Source organism: Rutidosis leptorrhynchoides, chromosome 9, assembly GCF_046630445.1.
Source record: "Rutidosis leptorrhynchoides isolate AG116_Rl617_1_P2 chromosome 9, CSIRO_AGI_Rlap_v1, whole genome shotgun sequence".
NCBI classification, from domain to species: Eukaryota; Viridiplantae; Streptophyta; class Magnoliopsida; order Asterales; family Asteraceae; genus Rutidosis; species Rutidosis leptorrhynchoides.
The window spans coordinates 324491064-324511201 of record NC_092341.1 but is presented as its reverse complement, the minus strand read 5'-3'; the positions used below and the strand labels follow the sequence as shown (position 1 = coordinate 324511201).

At 36.3% G+C, this 20138-nt stretch overlaps 3 protein-coding genes across 3 annotated transcripts; 1 reads left to right on the top strand and 2 right to left on the bottom strand.

Annotated features, from left to right (window-relative positions):
- Positions 1-2679: 2679 nt before the first annotated feature.
- On the top strand, positions 2680-3797 carry LOC139869427 (uncharacterized). Its single transcript, XM_071857745.1, has 4 exons — positions 2680-2920; positions 3019-3085; positions 3443-3547; positions 3660-3797. Exons 1-4 carry the CDS (start codon positions 2759-2761, stop codon positions 3722-3724), a joined length of 399 nt encoding a protein of 132 aa, XP_071713846.1. The 5' UTR covers positions 2680-2758; the 3' UTR covers positions 3725-3797.
- Positions 3798-4720: 923 nt separating this feature from the next.
- On the bottom strand, positions 4721-7828 carry LOC139867675 (uncharacterized). The gene is made up of 8 exons (XM_071856039.1): positions 7501-7828; positions 7284-7392; positions 6881-6996; positions 6623-6745; positions 6357-6446; positions 5564-5715; positions 5152-5410; positions 4721-4897 (listed from the first exon to the last, which is right to left on the bottom strand). Exons 1-8 carry the CDS (start codon positions 7762-7764, stop codon positions 4745-4747), a joined length of 1266 nt encoding a protein of 421 aa, XP_071712140.1. The 5' UTR covers positions 7765-7828; the 3' UTR covers positions 4721-4744.
- LOC139869033 (uncharacterized) lies at positions 7823-19596 on the bottom strand. The gene is made up of 3 exons (XM_071857365.1): positions 18798-19596; positions 18576-18656; positions 7823-7842 (listed from the first exon to the last, which is right to left on the bottom strand). Exons 1-3 carry the CDS (start codon positions 19594-19596, stop codon positions 7823-7825), a joined length of 900 nt encoding a protein of 299 aa, XP_071713466.1.
- Between the last annotated feature and the right edge of the window lie 542 nt (positions 19597-20138).

Sequence of the window (20138 nt, the reverse complement as noted above, 5' to 3'; positions counted from 1 at the left end):
ATTTATTGTGTTTGGCAAGGGTAAATAAAGGGTTAAGTGGTTACCAGGTGGCTCACGGAAAAATGGAATAATGTTTTATTATATGTTTTCTAGCATATAATTTGGTGGTTTAAAAGGAGTTTTATGTTTTCAAACATAAATTTTTATTGTTTAAATTAAATATTGTTTGCAATATTAAACCTATAATTCACTCAACATTTTTGTTGACAGTTACTCGCATGTTTTATTCTCAGGTTTATGATTGACTGCTTCCGCCGTGCTTAGAGGGTCTGCATATTTATGATGGCAGCTTTTGTTAAACATTAACTTGCATTCTATTTTGTTACATTAAAAAGTGGATGTTGTTGACTTTGTTTGGTCAACATTTGGTTAAAGTATTTATGTATAGTTTTTCTAAACTTATACAATTTAGTAGATTTTCTTTATAGGAAATCATTTTTAAATAAAGAATGCAAGGTTGTTTTATAAAATTCATATAGAGTTTCGATCAAGCTGTGGGACCAAGTGACAGAGCCGTTGAGTGTTTTGACGGAGTCGTCACATAAAGCCAGTGGTGGCACCATACAAACCACCCATCCCATTTCCAAGAAAAGTAGTTGAGTATGAGCAAGTGATAGGTAATAAAGTTTGTGATACCTCTGGAAAGAAGAAGAAGAATAAGAAAGTGCAAGAAACAAAAACCGTAAAAATAAACTCGGTGAAGACAGTTCCACCAAAATCTCCACCTAGGTTGGATGATCCAGGTGAATTTACTGTTCCTTGTCTACTTAGTGATCGTGTCATGTATGATGTAGATATTGAGTTTGAATTAGTTTCCAACTCGTTTCGCTTTGGCCATAAAAGGGATAAATATTAATTTAGTGGTATGCTCGGTTTAGAAGAAGTTTGTAGAGACATCCGATCATACTTTCTCTGCATGTGATATGGCGCAATATATATGGAGGATTATTTGAGTGTGGGTTGATTACGATATGTCGCGTTTCACTTCATGGTCACATTGATATAGCTAGTTGTCTTTGCTTCAGATTCTAAAGAGAGGAAAAACCCGAATTTTTGTTCTCTTAATTGGTGCTCTTTGGATGTTTTGGAGATATAGAAATGATATTACATTTGGGTTAACGAGTTGAAAAAAACAAGATGTTTGATTCTATTTGTAATTATACTTTTTTTATTGAAATTTAGAGGTAATTATATGTAGGGGTGGCAATGGTCACCCGATCCAGTGGATATCCACCCGATCCACCCGATTTTAATGGATATGGATGAACTTAAATGGATATGGATACGGATATGGATGAACCTAAATGGATATGGATATGGATATGGATGAAAAAGTATCATCCATGGATATATCCATTAAAACCCGAAATACATATATTAATACATAAATATAGATATATGTATACACGTCTACTAGTAAAAATGCATTTACTGTTACACATACATTTTGCTTGCAACTATATAATAAATTAACTATGATATTTTATAATAAAACACCTATATCTAACAAGATAAACATACAAATTACACATTTAATTTGTCATAATCTATGTTTGATGGTAAATTCAACAAATTGTGTTCTATTTTCGACAAAAAGTACACGTTTTTGTAGATATTCGGAAATATTATAACAATTTTTGAATATCCAACGGATATCCATTAACCCGCTTAATCCAGTGGACATGGATATAGATGGATGAACTGAAATTAAATGGATATGGATATGGATATGGATGAACAAAAACTAAATGGATATGAATATGGATACGGCATGCATAATTTTAAGGGAGGTGATCCTCACACATCAATTTTTGATGTATGTACAATCAATTATCTATTTTATCCTTAATTATATTATACTTACAATAATAATATAAGTTCAACTGCTCTAAATTAATCTATGGGCATAACTGTAAGTTTATGAGATAAAAATGTACATGAATTTTAAAAAGTGGTGTGTAAAGATTACCTCTCTAACTATAATCCTTTCTAATTTTTTATTGTTTTTTTTATCAATAAAAATAAAAATCTTCAACGTTAAAAAAAATAAAAAAATCCATAGGGATAGTCTATGTAACTTTCTCATCATCAAATAAACATTACTACTTATATTTAACATACAAAAGTTATGAATAGTAACTAAGGGTATTTTCGACTTTTCACCATTTTTAAAATTTTTTTTTAACTAAATTTCATTTCACCAACAAAGCCCCCAAACTTTTTCCAAACATTCAAATCGACCCCCCAAACAGGGAGTAAATTGTCAAAAATCATTTCTATAAAAAAAAATCTTAAATAAACTCCACCCAAATATTCAACGGGTCATATCTTATCGCTCGCAACGAGTTATAATTTTCTGACACCATCGTTAAAATCGAAATAATTTTAGGAACACAATGTCACTAACTATACGCAAAACGGACACTTTAAAAAAACGCTAAATATTTGGGGTACTTTTCGTACACGTTGATTTTGCGTTAAATTTCTAAAAGTCGACAATTTCATAGCGAAACGCGGAGATTCACATATATTGTTGATTTAAAATAACATTTAAATCTTTAACGGGTTATAGCTTTTAGTTCGACTCGAATTGCGCTTCAACGACATTATCGTTTAAGCACAAAATAATTTTACAAATAAACGCAATAAAAATAGATTGAAAATAGATTTCGAAAAATAAGTTTAAACCATAAACAAAGTACACAAAGCTCGACCTAAAAACCCCTCTTTTGAAACCCTAATCGCCGGAGCTTAAAAAATGTCCGTTTTCAACGTCGTACAAAAGCAGCGGAGAGCCGCCATCGCCGAGCGCAAAAGAGCTGTTCACGGCGATGCTTACACCGGAAAGCTCAAACATCGGCCGCAAAACACCATGATTTCCGGCAAGCGTAAGCAAAAACTCATGAAGAAATGGCGCAGGGTAAAACACAGCTTCTGTGATTATGTTTTGTGTACCGTACAGTAAAATATAGTTATATCTATATCGATTGTTTGAAATTTCGTTAATTAATTGAACAGGACCAGAAAGAGGCTGTAGAAAAAGGTCTAATTACTATGGAAGATATTCAGATGGCGGTTGCTGATGGTATATACACTTTATATCTATCTGTGTTATTTAACATATACATACACACTTTATATCTATCTGTGTTATTTGTATGTTTAATCTGATGAGTTGAGTCGAATAGCTGCAATGCTCATGTAAAACATTGATAGGTTTATACTAATATATTGTGCGAATGTAAAACGACACAATCGTGTTAAATGTTGTGTGTGTTTAGTGCGTGTAAGGCTGATTGATTAGCTTGACTCTACTAGGTGTGAGTTGATTTTGAATAATTTCGGAGTCGGTCGTGAGTAGCTCGTGACTATGTTTGACTTGGTTATATTCTTAGCTGTGATTCATTGATGTACGCTCAACATTGTGTACGTGTATCTGCAGGATCAGGGACATCGTCTCAAGAAGCCAGCAAGTCTCCATTACAGTTTAAGGTGAAAAAGAGTTTGAAAATTAAATCAAAGAAAGCAATCAAGAAGGATAAGAAAGGTACACAGTTTGAAGATTGTTTCTGCTATTAATACGGATGAGACTTGTTGATGTTTAAGTTTGTTTTTTTGTTAAAGCAATCTGACATCTGACACAATGTATTGCAATGCAGGTAAGAACAAAAGAAAGTCAGATAAACCGGCCGTAGAGGCATCATTAGATGTCATGATGGAGTGATTGATTCGAAGGCGATTACTGTTTAAGAATAGCTAAAATTTTAAAGCTTGTCAATGTAGCTGTTAGATGTTTTTTAGCTACTGTTCTTTTTGGTACTGAATATGTAAGAATGATAAAGTTGTTCAAATTACAAGTATTGTATTATGCAAGCTAATGTATTTTGATGCAATTCCATGATTTGGGTGAGTTTGGTTGTTGATAATGGTCATGGGTATGATTATCGAGTGGGTCGGTAAATGGGTATGATTGTTGATGGTAAATGGGTATGATTGTTGATGTAATTTATTGCACTATTGTTTAAGTTTGTTCTTGGGTTTAGAATCAAAAGATGTAAATTGTAAAAGGAATGGATGAAAACTCACCCCTTTCCTTGGGTTAGGATATGTAAGTTCAAACTCTGATTTTCACTCCCAGTGGTTTAAATCAAACAATGATTTTTCGGAATCATTTCAAGTTCCATTCCAAACCCACAATAAAAACATATTGATCTCAGTCTTGCAGAACTCGGAAAGTACAACCGGGAGTACATTCTAGGTCAAACTCGCTCAAAACTCGGTTAAACACAGCCAAAACCCGAGTTTGCTCGGAAAATCGTCCAGAACTCGCCACACGGTCAGAGTCAAACTTGATCAACGAGTTGCCGAGTATGCTATAAAAAGTCTCGACAGAGTACTTTCCGGGTAGCGATTTGATGATAAGTATTGGAACCAGTTTGACGAAAAGTATTAGAACTTAAGTTTGATGATAGTATTTTGAATATTAATGTTTTTAATTGAAATAGTTGAAGTTGACTACATAGTACTCAGAATTACGAAAACCACCCTCGTCAGTTTGGGGTTTACAACAGTACATCAGCTCCCAGCCTAATATAATCTGTTAAAAACAAAACTACACTACACTTGCATCATTGGGTGTCTCTGGTCTTTTGCATTAGAAAACATATGATACCCATTGAGGCTATCTCCTAAACAAGCCTGAATTTGGTCTTTTGCATTAGAAAACATATGATACCCATTGAGGCTATCTCCTAAACAAGCCTGAATTTTGTAACGTCCTGCAGTAGTCGGATATGGTTGATGAATTCTTCACTAGTTCCCATATCTTGCCTGTGTTTTTCAACCAGTCTCTCTCAGACACAGTTCTTGAAAATGATGGACCGCTCATTGATAAAACCTGAAACCAGAAATTTAAATGATCACCAAAAGTTGCAAATCTTAAAACTGCAAATTTTAATGATTTTACTGATGACAAGTTGGTTTGCTTCTGAGCCGTCCATAATTTATATCTAATGAACTAAACACAATCATAATCAACCAGCCCGTTATGACCCATACTAGAGATGACCAGTGTCAACCAGAACCCAATTTGCCAGTTACCCGGTCCGCACATCTTGCTACATCTAACAGACATAGAGAGAAAACGGATACCTGATCTCGTAGTTTCCACAAGGAAGAATGGAAACTCTCATATTGTGTTCCTGGATAATCAGCATTCGATTTAGATGGGATAAAAAACGATTTGAGCGGTGCAGGATCAGAATCACTATCCGTACTTTCGGAAACTAGAGTATTTTCTTTGGATGCATTCGGTTGTTTTTGTTTGTTAAAAGAGCTGGAGCGAAAATACTGATTAAGTGCTTTGTTCACTTGCACAATATAATGGGGTGCCATGTCTTGTTCATGAAGCCTGCAAACCATACAATAACATATATCATGATAATAACTGAGAACTTAATTCGAGTAGGGTGCACTGTAACCATAATCATTATATTCATACACTTTTTTCAGCTCATCAAATATGTCACTACGTAGAATAAAATATCAAGAGAAGACAACTCACTTTGTATGAACAAAGACAGGAGTAGCCATGTATTCTTCTCCAACTTCCTGAATTTTATCTTTGATGTCTTTATCGGATCCCAAATTGGAGCTTTGTGGATGTGAAAGGGACAACGAGGATGGATCAGGTATATTATGTTTTAACAGATCCACCTACCAATCACAAAGGAGATCATTAAACTATATACATAATACTGGTACATTAGATTCCTATTAAGTTTATGTAAGTTTCAATTATTAGTCGTTAGTAAAAAATCAAGTAGACGGGGCAAAATGGATGGGTCAGATGGGCCAAATTACTTACCACTTAATGGTCTGTTTCTATACAACTCTTAATTTAGTAAGTAAAATTGTTGTTTCTTTGTCACTTAATCTGAAAATTGGTCTGTTTCCAGAAGACATGGAATCAGACACCCCTTCAAAATAAGAGGCAAATGGAAACAGAGGCAAATTCAGAAGATAAAAAAAAAAAGTAAACAACAGTAATTTGTGGTACAGGCTAGGTCAGGTTTGATTAAGCCAAAACACTTTTGAACAGCTAATCAATTAAATTCATTAAATAAGTTTCATTGTTTTAATAATAATAATCTATAATCTATTGTATTTGTTTGGATAAGATGATTAATGAGATTTTTCGAGATATAGATCAAAGTCTACTTTCGCCACGTTTAAAATTGTCTTTTAGCTACTTTTCTTTTACCCATTTTGCCTGCCATAGATAAAACATAACGCAAATCGTCTATTATTATAAATGAATCTAACGTGTGTCAGCTATAATAAAGGGGGAATCATACCGTTGCCATCAAACGCCACATGTTGTTATCATGAACCCCTTCGGATACTACCAAAATGATGTGACAAATAGAGCTCAAGAGAACACCAAGCTAGAAGGGTTCCTTGCAGGTTATTTTAAAATATAAATACAAATTAGATATACTCAGAACAATCATACAAAATGACCAGAAGGATTGGCAAAATTATAAGGTAATAACATCTATCATTGTAATGGTATATGCATCATATATTAATAACTGCATAAACCAACAGTATGCAAACACACCTGTATACTCATTAGTTCATGTGCCATCTCAGCTGGTAAGGGTTCACCGCCACCAAAAATTGAAACCGTGGATAAACCATCAGGTCTAATCATCTCCGCCAAAACCGACGGACTAAATACAGGCTGCATTGATCAAAATGAGTTACAAAGATAAACAAGTTGGTTCCGAAATACATCCAAACGGAAGCTTAAATTATAGAAGAAATACAGCAATATACAGGTATCTAACCAATTGAAGTGGAATCCGAAAGCGCAAACCTGAGAATCAAGAAGTATGATCCTTTCAGAAGTTATTCTCGGTTCAATACCAACCGTACAATGTTTTGCCATGGCCTTGGTTTCTAATGATTCTATTGAAAATGGAGGTAACATCCCTATATAACAACACGTGTACAATAAAATTAAGAATTGAACTTCATAAATGTTAAGTAATTGTAATTCCATCAGTATTTATTCACAAAAGTAAGTAAAATATATGAAATTATATAAATATGAATGTAACAAACTTTTTTTCTGTTGGTAACACGAAAGTATGTAACAAATTTTTAAATACAGTTGAAGTTTATATTATACATACATTGCTAATGAAATAAAAGTATGTTACATCAAAACCCTAATTATATTAGTTTTATGAAATTGCTGTTAGCAGTAAAATGGTTACCAGATGAAGAAGGATCAAAACCATAAATCTCATTCATGATAGTAGACTTCCCAACGCCCGGTGGACCGATAACTCCGATCACCGTAAAATCAGTATTATCTGTCAGAAACTGCAACAAAAAAAAAAAAAAAAAAATTAATAAGAAAAATAATAATATATACATATAATAAATATATTAAGTATATATGTAAGTTAAGAAACAATTAGATAAACTTACAGGAAGGAAGCGATCGGTGTGGAGATCCCAGGATTCTGATAATAAATTGAGGAAACCGACGGAGGAGACGCGAGAACGGATTGACGCGGGAGAGTCGTCGGCGCCGGTGCCGGAGGGTCCGCGGTTGTACTTGGCGGCGGTGACGAGAGCTGGTTTGGCTAATAGAATTTTGGGAGCTTGATGATTATGATGATGAGAAGCAGGTGATGATGATGATGGAGGGTTTGAATTTGAGGAGTTGTTTCCGCCACCGTTGCCCGCCATCGTCGCCGGTGAGTGAGAGTGTGTGATTGCTGAACGGGAAGATGCTGCTGGAAGAGTTTCAACTCTCGACACAAAACTCTACAAAAAAAAAAAAAAAAAAAAAAAAAAAAAGGAAAAGAGAACTTTGACAACAGTGCCCAAATCATCCCTGTGTTTATCCCTTTTATCCCTTTTCGATCCTCCCATTAAAAACTTTGGTATCTTGAATTTCAAAGAATTCCACCTGATAATGGTACACCATGTTCGCGTTATCCAACATTCAGCCTCTACTTTTGTTCCCGAGACCTGTTGAATTCCATGAGGTGAACTTTTTGCTTTAGCGGAGATCGCAATTGTATGAATTATATGAATTACAAAATTATCATAGGAATTGATTGATAACTTGAGTTTTAGTAGTTATTAAAACTTTGTGAAATTATTAACATATCATTAACATTAAAAGACTTAATAATAGAACGTTTGATACGTTAAAATTTGAGGTATTTATTGAATATTGATATGTGATATACTGAATTTGAATTTTGAATAAATAGTAATTTAAAAGATTTTAAAATATGAGTATCAAATTTATGAAGAACGAATGAAAGACTAATCACAAAAATAAAACAAATCATGAGAACATGAAATGTTTGGAATATGCTTTAGATTTGAAGATGAGCTAACAAAAGCAATGTTTATCGGTTAAGGGTGCAAAATATGGATGTTGAAGTTTTTGTAAGATAGTTAGGGTATAAAACCCGGTTTTCAATTAACATTTAAGTCTTTCGATTGAATTAAATATGAAAGAATCAAAAGTTGATTTAATACGGTGGAAATTAAAGATTATTTATCAATCATGCGCTACAAATGTGGAATTCACGTAGATAATTGCGCTTACACATAATCAGTGATTGACGCGCAAGTTGTTATTAAGTTGTTATTTATTATACGATAGTCTGTCAAAAATGTATGCGCGCGAACTAAACAAGCAGTTGCATGGTGTGCGCATCCCCGAGTCGGTTATAATTCGAATATCGACATGATACTCTGATAATTAAAGTCGATTTTATTGGAATTTGTTTATGGAAGGGATATGACGGTTTAGATTGATTAGGATTAGGCTTTGCCTATAATTGTAAGCCTTATGCCTTCATTAATCACACAACATCTTACGTAGCTAACATTCAGTCGGATTAATGAACATACAACGGGTTTATGTAGTTTCCATCTTCAAGTTTTACATGTCAATTCCTTGCTACATTAACCTACAAGCCTCCCTTTGGGCCATTGATTGACGAACGTTGTTGGTGGTGGACTTAACATTTAAACACCTCATTGAAGGAGGTCAAAGGTTATGGAATCTTTAGACCAGATAGTGTAACATCCCGCGTTTTTCCGTTAAATTATTTTAACACCGTCTTTTTTTTTTTAATAACATCCCTCGTCACCTATACTCGTGCACTTCGTTAACTAGTGTTCATGATAATCCCGTTACTCGATTATAACATCTCTCGTTAACTTGCGTTTTAAAAATATTCGTTTGGTTATTTCCCGCACCCGACAACAAACTTGAGGGACTAATCTCGCCACTCGGGTAAACTTGGCTAACTAGTGACTCCTCACCACCACACACTTCATTTCACCATCTTCTTCCTCTTTTTCTTTCTTCCTTTTCTCTCAAGAACACAAACACAAAATTCATCATCTAATTTTGATCTTGGAAGCTCACAACAAATTCGACTACATATTCTTAATCCTCTCGTCATCCTCTACGATTTGATACTAACTACACCGATTTTGGGTAACATTTCTAAAACTCTAGATTTCTCAAATTCATGTTTTTGACTTGATATGTTGTTAGTTAGTGTCTATGGCTCGTGTATAACATGAATATATGATTTGTATGCTCGATCTTGATGTTTTGGTGTAACTAGCTTGAAAATGAAAAGTGTATGCTTAATCTTTGATCTTGGATGATGAAATGTGTTTAGATGTTAATGTTTGTGTGTTCAAAGTGTTAGTTACTTCAATAGCTTCGTTTTGGTGTGTTGATTGACATGAAAACCTTACATTAACATGATTAGTGATTTTGAGGTTTTGGTTAGGGTTTGACAACTCTTAAAACGAACTTTTGATGCGTTGAATGCTTGTTAATGTTATTGATAAGTGTTTAGTTGTATTACATGTTTCATTACCTTCAAAACGGCATATCATATGTATAAATTGGATTCTCGAAACTTAAATTGCAATTGATGAACTTGAAACTTGAAAATAAACCTCTATTGATCACTTGACGGGATTTCGGTTATTGTATATGATGTTTTTGCTTGATGAAAAGTGCTTAGTTGCGTTCCTTGTCGAAAGAGCTTTCCGGTGATATAAAATACATGTTCTAATTGTTTGCGGATCATAAATTGTGATTGTTTGAAGTTTGGGTCGTGCACTTGTGTTTTTCTGCAAACAGGACCTGAATGCCCATTGGGACGCCGTCCTGATTTTTGGGACGCCGTCCCACCCTTCAATTTGGGACGCCGTCCTGATTTTGGGACGCCGTCCCACTCTTCATATTGGGACACCGTCCTGATTTTGGGACACCGTCCTGATACACTAAAATGGGCTGTTTTGCTTGGTCATTTGACGTAAAATGTTTGATATGCTACGGACCTCCGATTAACATGAAACTTGGCCAACATGCTCATATATGATTATATAACTTAGAAAAATTGTCGGATACCCGACCCGACCCCGTTGACTTTGACTTTGACCAAGTTTGACTTTTAGTCAAACTTAACTAAACACTTATGCAATCGTTCTAGTCTTTATTTTATACTTGATTCTTGCATGAAACTTGACAACGTGATTCACATGCTATACTTTTCGAGTCGTAACGAGCCATAGGACTAATTGAGCACATTTCACCCGACCTTGTGTCGTAACCGGTAAATTGATACAACTTACTTGTTTAGGTCAAGGCTAAGCAACTTTCATGCACACGTTTACCTTGTGAAGTACTTTTATACTCGTGCACTAGAGGTGAGATCATAGTCCAACTTTTCAACAACTTTTATACTTTTAAATCGTGGGCTGAGAAACATATACATTACGTACTTATATACATTTCACACGTATATATATTTTTCATACTTTTATACATTGAACACAATTGTGAATACAAAGATACGGACGAGTTTGAACGAAAATCCTCAATTCAATTATCATTAGTTACATCAGATGGTGTAAGCGAGACTATGTTGTGTGGATCCATACGGGTTTGACTAACCCTCATTCGGACGGTTCGCTACCGTTAAGCGAATGAAATATATTCTGGTACGGTGTATGTTCTAACACTTTTATGCTGAGGTAAATGATACGGTTAAGCTTTGATAATTGGGTGCTCGGTAAACAACAATACTTATGGAATTCAAACGATTCGGAAAATCGACTTATACTATAACTTGTGGTTCAACTTATTTTACTTACATACTCATTTACTAAACCTATGATTTCACCAACGTTTTCGTTGACAGATTCTTCTATGTTTTTCTCAGGTTTTGAATGCTTAAGTGATACATGCTTCCGCACTCTTTTGATACTTGTTTGGATGTCGAGTATACATGCATATTTGGAGCATCTTTTTGGCTACTTTTAAATTGTGTCGCATAGGTTTCAATTGTACGTTTAACATTGTAATGTAACTAGCCGTCGAACTTCTTTTTGTAAACTTGAAACACCCTTTTACATTGAAATGAATGCGACATATTTTGGTCAAACGTTGTCTTAAAGACTTATGACCATGTAATGGGACCTACGTAGTCGATGCCGTCACTTGACGATTTGTCGGGGTCGCTACAAGTGGTATCAGAGCATTGGTTGTAGGGATTTAGAGTTCATTTGTGTCCACCCCGAGTCATAGGGTACATAGGTGAATCTAGACTACAACCGGCATATAGACTTGAAGTAGGAATTACTTGACTACTTGTGCATTTATACTCGAACGCTTCTACTCACATCTACTCTTAGTTCATCTTAATCTCACGTTGATAAATTTGATTGACACGCCACCTTGACTTTATGATGTAATGTTAAATGCACATGTAAATCAGGGTAATATAATTTCCGGGATTATATTACGGTGATTCACATGGACGTTCTGACGTTATGACATAAAGAATTTAAGGCGAGTCAAGCAAAAATTGTCTCTCTATCCTTATTCCATATCACGGTTAGTATTATTGAGAATACTAACCAACGATATTCATGTGTTTTGAAGGAACAATGGCTCGTCGACGCGCTCCTCCCGAAACTCCCGAACAAGCTATACAACGAATGATAGCCACCGCCGTGGATGCGGCCATGGCCGGTCACTCTTCCAACAACAATAACAATAACAACAATCACAACAACAACAACAATGGAGCCGGTAATTCAAACGAAGGATGCTCCTATAAAGCTTTCATGGGGTGCAAACCTCACACTTTCGATGGAACCGGGGGACCGGTCGTGCTCACCCGATGGTTTGAGCAAACGGAAGCCGTCTTTAGCATAAGCGGTTGTCGGGACCAAGACAAGGTCAGATTTTCCACTCACACCTTCGCCGGTATCGCTCTCACATGGTGGAATACGTATGTACAATCGGTGGGTATCCACGAAGCCCACGCTCTCTCTTGGGTCGACTTAAGAGGAAAGATGATCACCGAATACTTCCCGCGCGAAGAGACCCGCAAGCTTGAACACGAGCTAAGAACTTTAAAAGCGGTCGGGAATGACCTAAAGGCCTATAATCAACGATTTTCTGAGCTAGCCTTGATGTGCCCAAATCTCGTGAGTACCGAGTCTCTAAGGGTTGAGCTGTACATGGATGGTCTTCCTAAGAGCATCAAACAAGGAGTAATGTCATCCAAACCCGCTAATCACCAAGAGGCTTTGAATATGGCCCGCCAATTGATCGAAACGGTGGACGAAATTGAGGTGTCGGCATATAAAGCCGAGGATAAGTCGGGTGGCAACAAAAGAAAATGGGAAGCCCCCGAATTGAGCAACTACAACAACAACCCCGCCAAGAAGCCTTTCACCTCCAACGACAAGAAAGGCTATGCCGGAAGTCTACCATCTTGCAACAAGTGCCACAAACATCATTATGGCGAATGTAGCAAACCATTTTGCAACAAATGCCGCAACCGTCATTATGGTGAATGTGGTAAGTTAACTTGCCACCGGTGCCAAGGAAGTGGTCATACGGCCAACGATTGTAGGAGCGTCGCCCCCGTCGCCCAAAAGGCGCCCAATGCACACCGGTCGGGCGTTTGTTTCGAATGTGGCCAACCGGGTCATTTTAAGAATGCGTGCCCAGAGAAGGAGACCAACCCCAATGCACGCGACCGAAATTTCAACATTAACGCCGAGGGAGCCCGAGATGACAACTAGTCACGGGTACGTTTCTTCTCAACAACCTTATATTTCATGTTTATTCAATTCGGGTACCGTTAGACGTTTTATAACCAAGGCCTTGACTCGTACTCTTTGCACACCACCATATCCCCTAGACACTACCTATGCCATGCAGGTGACCGACGGAAAACTATTACGTTAAACTTTTTGGGTGGAGAATTTGAATTTTGACTTGACACCTATAGAACTAGGGGACTCAAAACCTATTCGTTAAGAAGAAAATGATCCCTTACATGTGTACAGATTATCGTGAACTAAATAATTTTCGGTTAAGAACCGATATTCTCTTTCCCGTACCGATGACCTCTTGATCAATCACAAGAATTCCGTGTGTATTCCAAAATCGACCCCCATTCCGGTTATCTCCAAAACGGTTTTCAAAATTCGTTACGATAGTTATGAATTTCTTATAGTGTCGTTCAGTTTAACAAAGGCTTCCTCTGTATTCATGGGCCTGATGGGCCTGATGGGTAGACAGATCTGTCATCATATTCATATGTGATGTTCTAACCTATTCAATTCAAGTAAAGAAGAAAACGAACAACATCTTTGTCTTACGCTCGAACTCTTGAGGAAAGAGCAACTCTATACCAAAATCTCCAAGTGTGAACTTTGGTTAAACAAAGTCCAATTTCTAGACCATGTTGTTAGTGGTCAGGGTATTACAATAAATCTCGCAATCGAAGCCACACGTAATCGGGAAACCCTCACAACTCTGACTTGTGTTCGTAAAATCTTAGATCCTTACCGAAAGTTCATTTCCGACTTTTTCTCGTGATGCTCGTCCTTTACCCTCGATAACTCATTAAGTTGGAAATTTAAACCTCTCCGTGCCCGGACCTTAAGCGTGATTTTTCACACCAACATTACTAGCTAAATTCGTATAGCGCCAGATGGAACTTAAATATGGAAATATTTCTACTTGAACGCCGAAAGGCATACTCTCTCGACTCAAAAATTGACGTAACTGAAATTCGTTATTTTTGCACGAACGATTGGAATACTTAATTATGGATCCGATCAATCTTCTCATCACCACGTACCACGTTACATAACACTGTTATTTCACTATGACCGTCTGATATTACTGGGACCCAAGATAACACACAATCCAAGGATACTTCCTTTCTTCTTTGACTTAACGTCCTTGTGCTTCTGTTATACGGCCAACTACTACTCAACTCCGAGCTATACAACTACGTGTACTATCTCGTTTCCCACTAAGTCTCAACATTTGGCCACTAGATGCGCGATATGGCTACCTCAAAATGTGAACTCATCCTATTCTAAGTTCTCATTTCACTCCTATCTTTTCGCTCGTACTTCCGTATACGGAAACCTTTTTATATAATTTCTCAATGGAGAGAGAGACTCTTCACGTGTTACTAGTATTCGCCACGAGGGTGACTAGCCCTTACGAACATTTTTCAGTAGCCGACAAGAAACCTGTTCCAACAAACGCTTTCGAACCCTAACTAACTTGTCCAAGCATATCTTAAGAAATTATATTCCAACACGGTGTATCATTGTCAATTATCCCGGATCGAAAATACTCGTTACACATCTTGTTTACAAGAAGCCTTCAGAACACGTTTAGACGTGAGTACTGCGTATCTTCCACAAACAGACGAGCTAAGCAAACGAACAATTTACATCTTGGAAAGACATGTTACAAACTTGTATTGTCGCCTTTAGTTGATCCCTCTTACAACAGTAGTTACCACTCGCGTGTTAACGCACACTTTTCGAAACTTTATATGACCACAAATGTTGTTCTCCTATTCGTTGGACCGAAGTAGGTGACAAGCAAATCATCAGATCCGAAATTATTCAAGAAACAACCTTTGAGATAGTTCAGGTCCGAGAAGGGCTCAAGACGGCCCGTGGTCGCCAAAGGAGTTACACCAATGTTAGATGAAAATCTCTCAAATTTAAAGTCAGTAACCGTGTAATATTGAAAACCACACCTTGGAAAGGTGTAATCCGTTTCGGGAAATCGAGGAAATTTATATCCATAATATTGATCCTTTTGAAATCTTGGGGCGTCTTGGAACCGCTTCCTACCGTTTAGAACCTCCGACTCAATTAAGTTTCCGTTTACCTTACGTTCCATGTAACAAACTTAGATACGTGTCCTGCGGAACAGGAACGTGCTATCCTTCTAGATAAACTTACTATTGATGACAACTCCTCTTCGTAGAAAGACCGGTTGAAACTGTGGATCGTAAAACCAAGCCTTAATACAACATAAAACCCCGACTGTCCAAATTCGTGGGAATGCCCAAGGACGTATCTTCACTTATTCATAGCATTGACAATGCAATGTCTCAAGGAAGAGACATCGACTATTACTTCCAACTAAATTTCGGGACGAAATTTCTTTTAAGGTGTGGATAATGTAACATCCCGCGTTTTTCCGTTAAATTATTTTAACACCGTCTTTTTTTTTTTTAATAACATCCCTCGTCACCTATACTCGTGCACTTCGTTAACTAGTGTTCATGATAATCCCGTTACTCGATTATAACATCTCTCGTTAACTTGCGTTTTAAAAATATTCGTTTGGTTATTTCCCGCACCCGACAACAAACTTGAGGGACTAATCTCGCCACTCGGGTAAACTTGGCTAACTAGTGACTCCTCACCACCACACACTTCATTTCACCATCTTCTTCCTCTTTTTCTTTCTTCCTTTTCTCTCAAGAACACAAACACAAAATTCATCATCTAATTTTGATCTTGGAAGCTCACAACAAATTCGACTACATATTCTTAATCCTCTCGTCATCCTCTACGATTTGATACTAACTACACCGATTTTGGGTAACATTTCTAAAACTCTAGATTTCTCAAATTCATGTTTTTGACTTGATATGTTGTTAGTTAGTGTCTATGGCTCGTGTATAACATGAATATATGATTTGTATGCTCGATCTTGATGTTTTGGTGTAACTAGCTTGAAAATGAAAAGTGTATGCTTAATCTTTGATCTTGGATGATGAAATGTGTTTAGATGTTAATGTTTGTGTGTTCAAAGTGTTAGTTACTTCAATAGCTTCGTTTTGGTGTGTTGATTGACATGAAAACCTTACATTAACATGATTAGTGATTTTGAGGTTTTGGTTAGGGTTTGACAACTCTTAAAACGAACTTTTGATGCGTTGAATGCTTGTTAATGTTATTGATAAGTGTTTAGTTGTATTACATGTTTCATTACCTTCAAAACGGCATATCATATGTATAAATTGGATTCTCGAAACTTAAATTGCAATTGATGAACTTGAAACTTGAAAATAAACCTCTATTGATCACTTGACGGGATTTCGGTTATTGTATATGATGTTTTTGCTTGATGAAAAGTGCTTAGTTGCGTTCCTTGTCGAAAGAGCTTTCCGGTGATATAAAATACATGTTCTAATTGTTTGCGGATCATAAATTGTGATTGTTTGAAGTTTGGGTCGTGCACTTGTGTTTTTCTGCAAACAGGACCTGAATGCCCATTGGGACGCCGTCCTGATTTTTGGGACGCCGTCCCACCCTTCAATTTGGGACGCCGTCCTGATTTTGGGACGCCGTCCCACTCTTCATATTGGGACACCGTCCTGATTTTGGGACACCGTCCTGATACACTAAAATGGGCTGTTTTGCTTGGTCATTTGACGTAAAATGTTTGATATGCTACGGACCTCCGATTAACATGAAACTTGGCCAACATGCTCATATATGATTATATAACTTAGAAAAATTGTCGGATACCCGACCCGACCCCGTTGACTTTGACTTTGACCAAGTTTGACTTTTAGTCAAACTTAACTAAACACTTATGCAATCGTTCTAGTCTTTATTTTATACTTGATTCTTGCATGAAACTTGACAACGTGATTCACATGCTATACTTTTCGAGTCGTAACGAGCCATAGGACTAATTGAGCACATTTCACCCGACCTTGTGTCGTAACCGGTAAATTGATACAACTTACTTGTTTAGGTCAAGGCTAAGCAACTTTCATGCACACGTTTACCTTGTGAAGTACTTTTATACTCGTGCACTAGAGGTGAGATCATAGTCCAACTTTTCAACAACTTTTATACTTTTAAATCGTGGGCTGAGAAACATATACATTACGTACTTATATACATTTCACACGTATATATATTTTTCATACTTTTATACATTGAACACAATTGTGAATACAAAGATACGGACGAGTTTGAACGAAAATCCTCAATTCAATTATCATTAGTTACATCAGATGGTGTAAGCGAGACTATGTTGTGTGGATCCATACGGGTTTGACTAACCCTCATTCGGACGGTTCGCTACCGTTAAGCGAATGAAATATATTCTGGTACGGTGTATGTTCTAACACTTTTATGCTGAGGTAAATGATACGGTTAAGCTTTGATAATTGGGTGCTCGGTAAACAACAATACTTATGGAATTCAAACGATTCGGAAAATCGACTTATACTATAACTTGTGGTTCAACTTATTTTACTTACATACTCATTTACTAAACCTATGATTTCACCAACGTTTTCGTTGACAGATTCTTCTATGTTTTTCTCAGGTTTTGAATGCTTAAGTGATACATGCTTCCGCACTCTTTTGATACTTGTTTGGATGTCGAGTATACATGCATATTTGGAGCATCTTTTTGGCTACTTTTAAATTGTGTCGCATATGTTTCAATTGTACGTTTAACATTGTAATGTAACTAGCCGTCGAACTTCTTTTTGTAAACTTGAAACACCCTTTTACATTGAAATGAATGCGACATATTTTGGTCAAACGTTGTCTTAAAGACTTATGACCATGTAATGGGACCTACGTAGTCGATGCCGTCACTTGACGATTTGTCGGGGTCGCTACAGATAGGAATAAACCTCAACTCATCACTTTTCCCGTGTTGTGGTGATTTGCTTAAACCACTTGAATATTGTTTTATTTGATTTTTGGTAGATGTGAGAAAGATTAAAAATATATTCTTAAACGGTAGAGAATGAGTCCATTCAACGCATCATTTTATTTGTGACATTTTTTTTTTTTAAAGCAAGATAATTTTATTGATAAGGAAATGATACAAAGAGGATTACAACACGAGTAACACTAATTTGAGCGAAACTCGAGGACCTATACTAGATATAAAGTAAGAAACTAACAAGATGTAGAATACCCTAATTTCGGAGCAGTATTATTAAACTTAACATCAATCACCAATCACCATTCCATCGTTATCAAAGGCACCAAAACCAGCAGCAATCCATGGAGTCCTAAAATACTTGAACATCAGTATTACCATCAGTATTACCCTCATCATCTACTAATACATAAAAAAGGATTGTTTGTTTCAATTCTATCTTTGGAATATGTCTTATTATTACCTTCACCATCAATGCCCTTCCCTTTATCTCTTTTCTTTAAAACATTATGATTTCGACTTTTCTGGGACTCCACATTCCAACCTGTTTCCTCCACAACAATATTGTCTTTAATACCATAATTATTCTTAACTGCATTTTGCTTGATACCTTTTGATTCTGTTGACTGCCATTGACTTTTATTATTATCAAAATTCAACTTATGAAATATCCTTCCTTTCTTACCAACAACTTTAAAGCCGTCCTCAACACACTGGTTATTTAAATCAACTGTTTCACCATCATTGTTGATTTTCAACGCGTCTTTTAACACTTGTGCAGATACTTCATCTTCTGTTTTAGGCCTAATTTTACAAGTATTAAAAGAGTGCCCAAACACTTTGCAATGAGTGCATAAAGGCGGTTTCCATTGATAGGTCACCTCAAGTTTACCCACTTTGGCTGGAAAAGAACCAATCACAGGATAGGAAAATTCGACAAAGCTAGGAAGGTCATCAGCTGCATTGACTTCAGTCAAAACTCTAGCAAAACCTAGTCTTCCACTTTTACTCAAACATCTCTCTGAAGTAACTTTATCCATCAACATAGGCCTACCAATACCACTAACAAGTTTACCTATACTTCTGCCACTCCATAGTTCAATGGGTATATTGTGAATACAAATCCAAATTGGAACTTTTTCAGGTTCAATTTTTTCAAACCAAACTCCAGGTTCCCACTGATTCACAAAAAAAGGAACATTATTAACTAACCATGGACCACTCTCAAGAACCTCCTTCATACCCTTTTCATTTTTAAATTTGCATAAATAAAATCCTGCAGCTGTTTTGATGATTTCTTTAAGGTCATACCTCCACCACATTCTCCTTAGATGGGCATTAACAACCCTATAATCCATAGAAGTTCCAATAAAATACCCATATAATTGAAGAGAAAATGCACTACCGCCCTTCTTAACCTCCTCAGCGGAGAAAACTACTCTCTTTTGACCATTAGACATTAAAACAGGTGGAATGAACTCCATTTTTAATTCTTCTTCATCTTTGTTTTGTTTTAAGAAGTCAGCAAAAGTGATGTTTGGATTTACCCATGCTCTTTGGGGTTTTAGTATTTGTATTGCCTTGCCCCTCACTAGTCTCAACCCCTTCCATTGTTGTAGATTTAATCCCAGAAACAACATTATCTTTATCACCACTATTATTATCCTGCGTATTCATTAATGTTACATTGCCACCCAATGTAAATTGGGAGAAATCATCGGGAACAACAATTGACTCTCTAAAACCATCATTCTTAAATAACTTAACAGCATTCTCAGCAGCAGCCACTAGGTTTACATCAACCTCATTATAACTACCATCATTCTTAAATAAACAGTCGGTTTATTTGTGACATTTTAAGTCATGAAGGACTTCTATCTTTTACAAATAAACATAACTTATCATGGCAACTCATAATTTGGATCACTCCGTAGATCCCTAATTTATTATTCACTATTCCCCTTATTTATAACTAGACTGATAAAAAAAAATATGACCATCAAGTAAAAACAAGAAGATAGAGAAG

Excerpts from the sequence above, each read along its gene's own strand:
- LOC139869427 (XM_071857745.1), top strand. The coding sequence starts at position 2,759 with ATGTCCGTTTTCAACGTCGTACAAAAGCAGCGGAGAGCCGCCATCGCC. Across the intron at positions 2,921-3,018 it reads TCATGAAGAAATGGCGCAGG|GACCAGAAAGAGGCTGTAGA; the intron begins GTAAAACACAGC and ends TTAATTGAACAG. Across the intron at positions 3,086-3,442 it reads TCAGATGGCGGTTGCTGATG|GATCAGGGACATCGTCTCAA; the intron begins GTATATACACTT and ends GTGTATCTGCAG.
- LOC139867675 (XM_071856039.1), bottom strand. The coding sequence starts at position 7,764 with ATGGCGGGCAACGGTGGCGGAAACAACTCCTCAAATTCAAACCCTCCA. Across the intron at positions 6,447-6,622 it reads ATGAACTAATGAGTATACAG|CTTGGTGTTCTCTTGAGCTC; the intron begins GTGTGTTTGCAT and ends GAACCCTTCTAG. Across the intron at positions 5,411-5,563 it reads CCTGTCTTTGTTCATACAAA|GCTTCATGAACAAGACATGG; the intron begins GTGAGTTGTCTT and ends TATGGTTTGCAG.
- LOC139869033 (XM_071857365.1), bottom strand. The coding sequence starts at position 19,596 with ATGGAGTTCATTCCACCTGTTTTAATGTCTAATGGTCAAAAGAGAGTA. Across the intron at positions 18,657-18,797 it reads GGACGGCTTTAAAGTTGTTG|GTTGGAATGTGGAGTCCCAG; the intron begins GTAAGAAAGGAA and ends TGGAGGAAACAG. Across the intron at positions 7,843-18,575 it reads GAAGGGCATTGATGGTGAAG|AGTTTTGTGTCGAGAGTTGA; the intron begins GTAATAATAAGA and ends TTTTTTTTGTAG.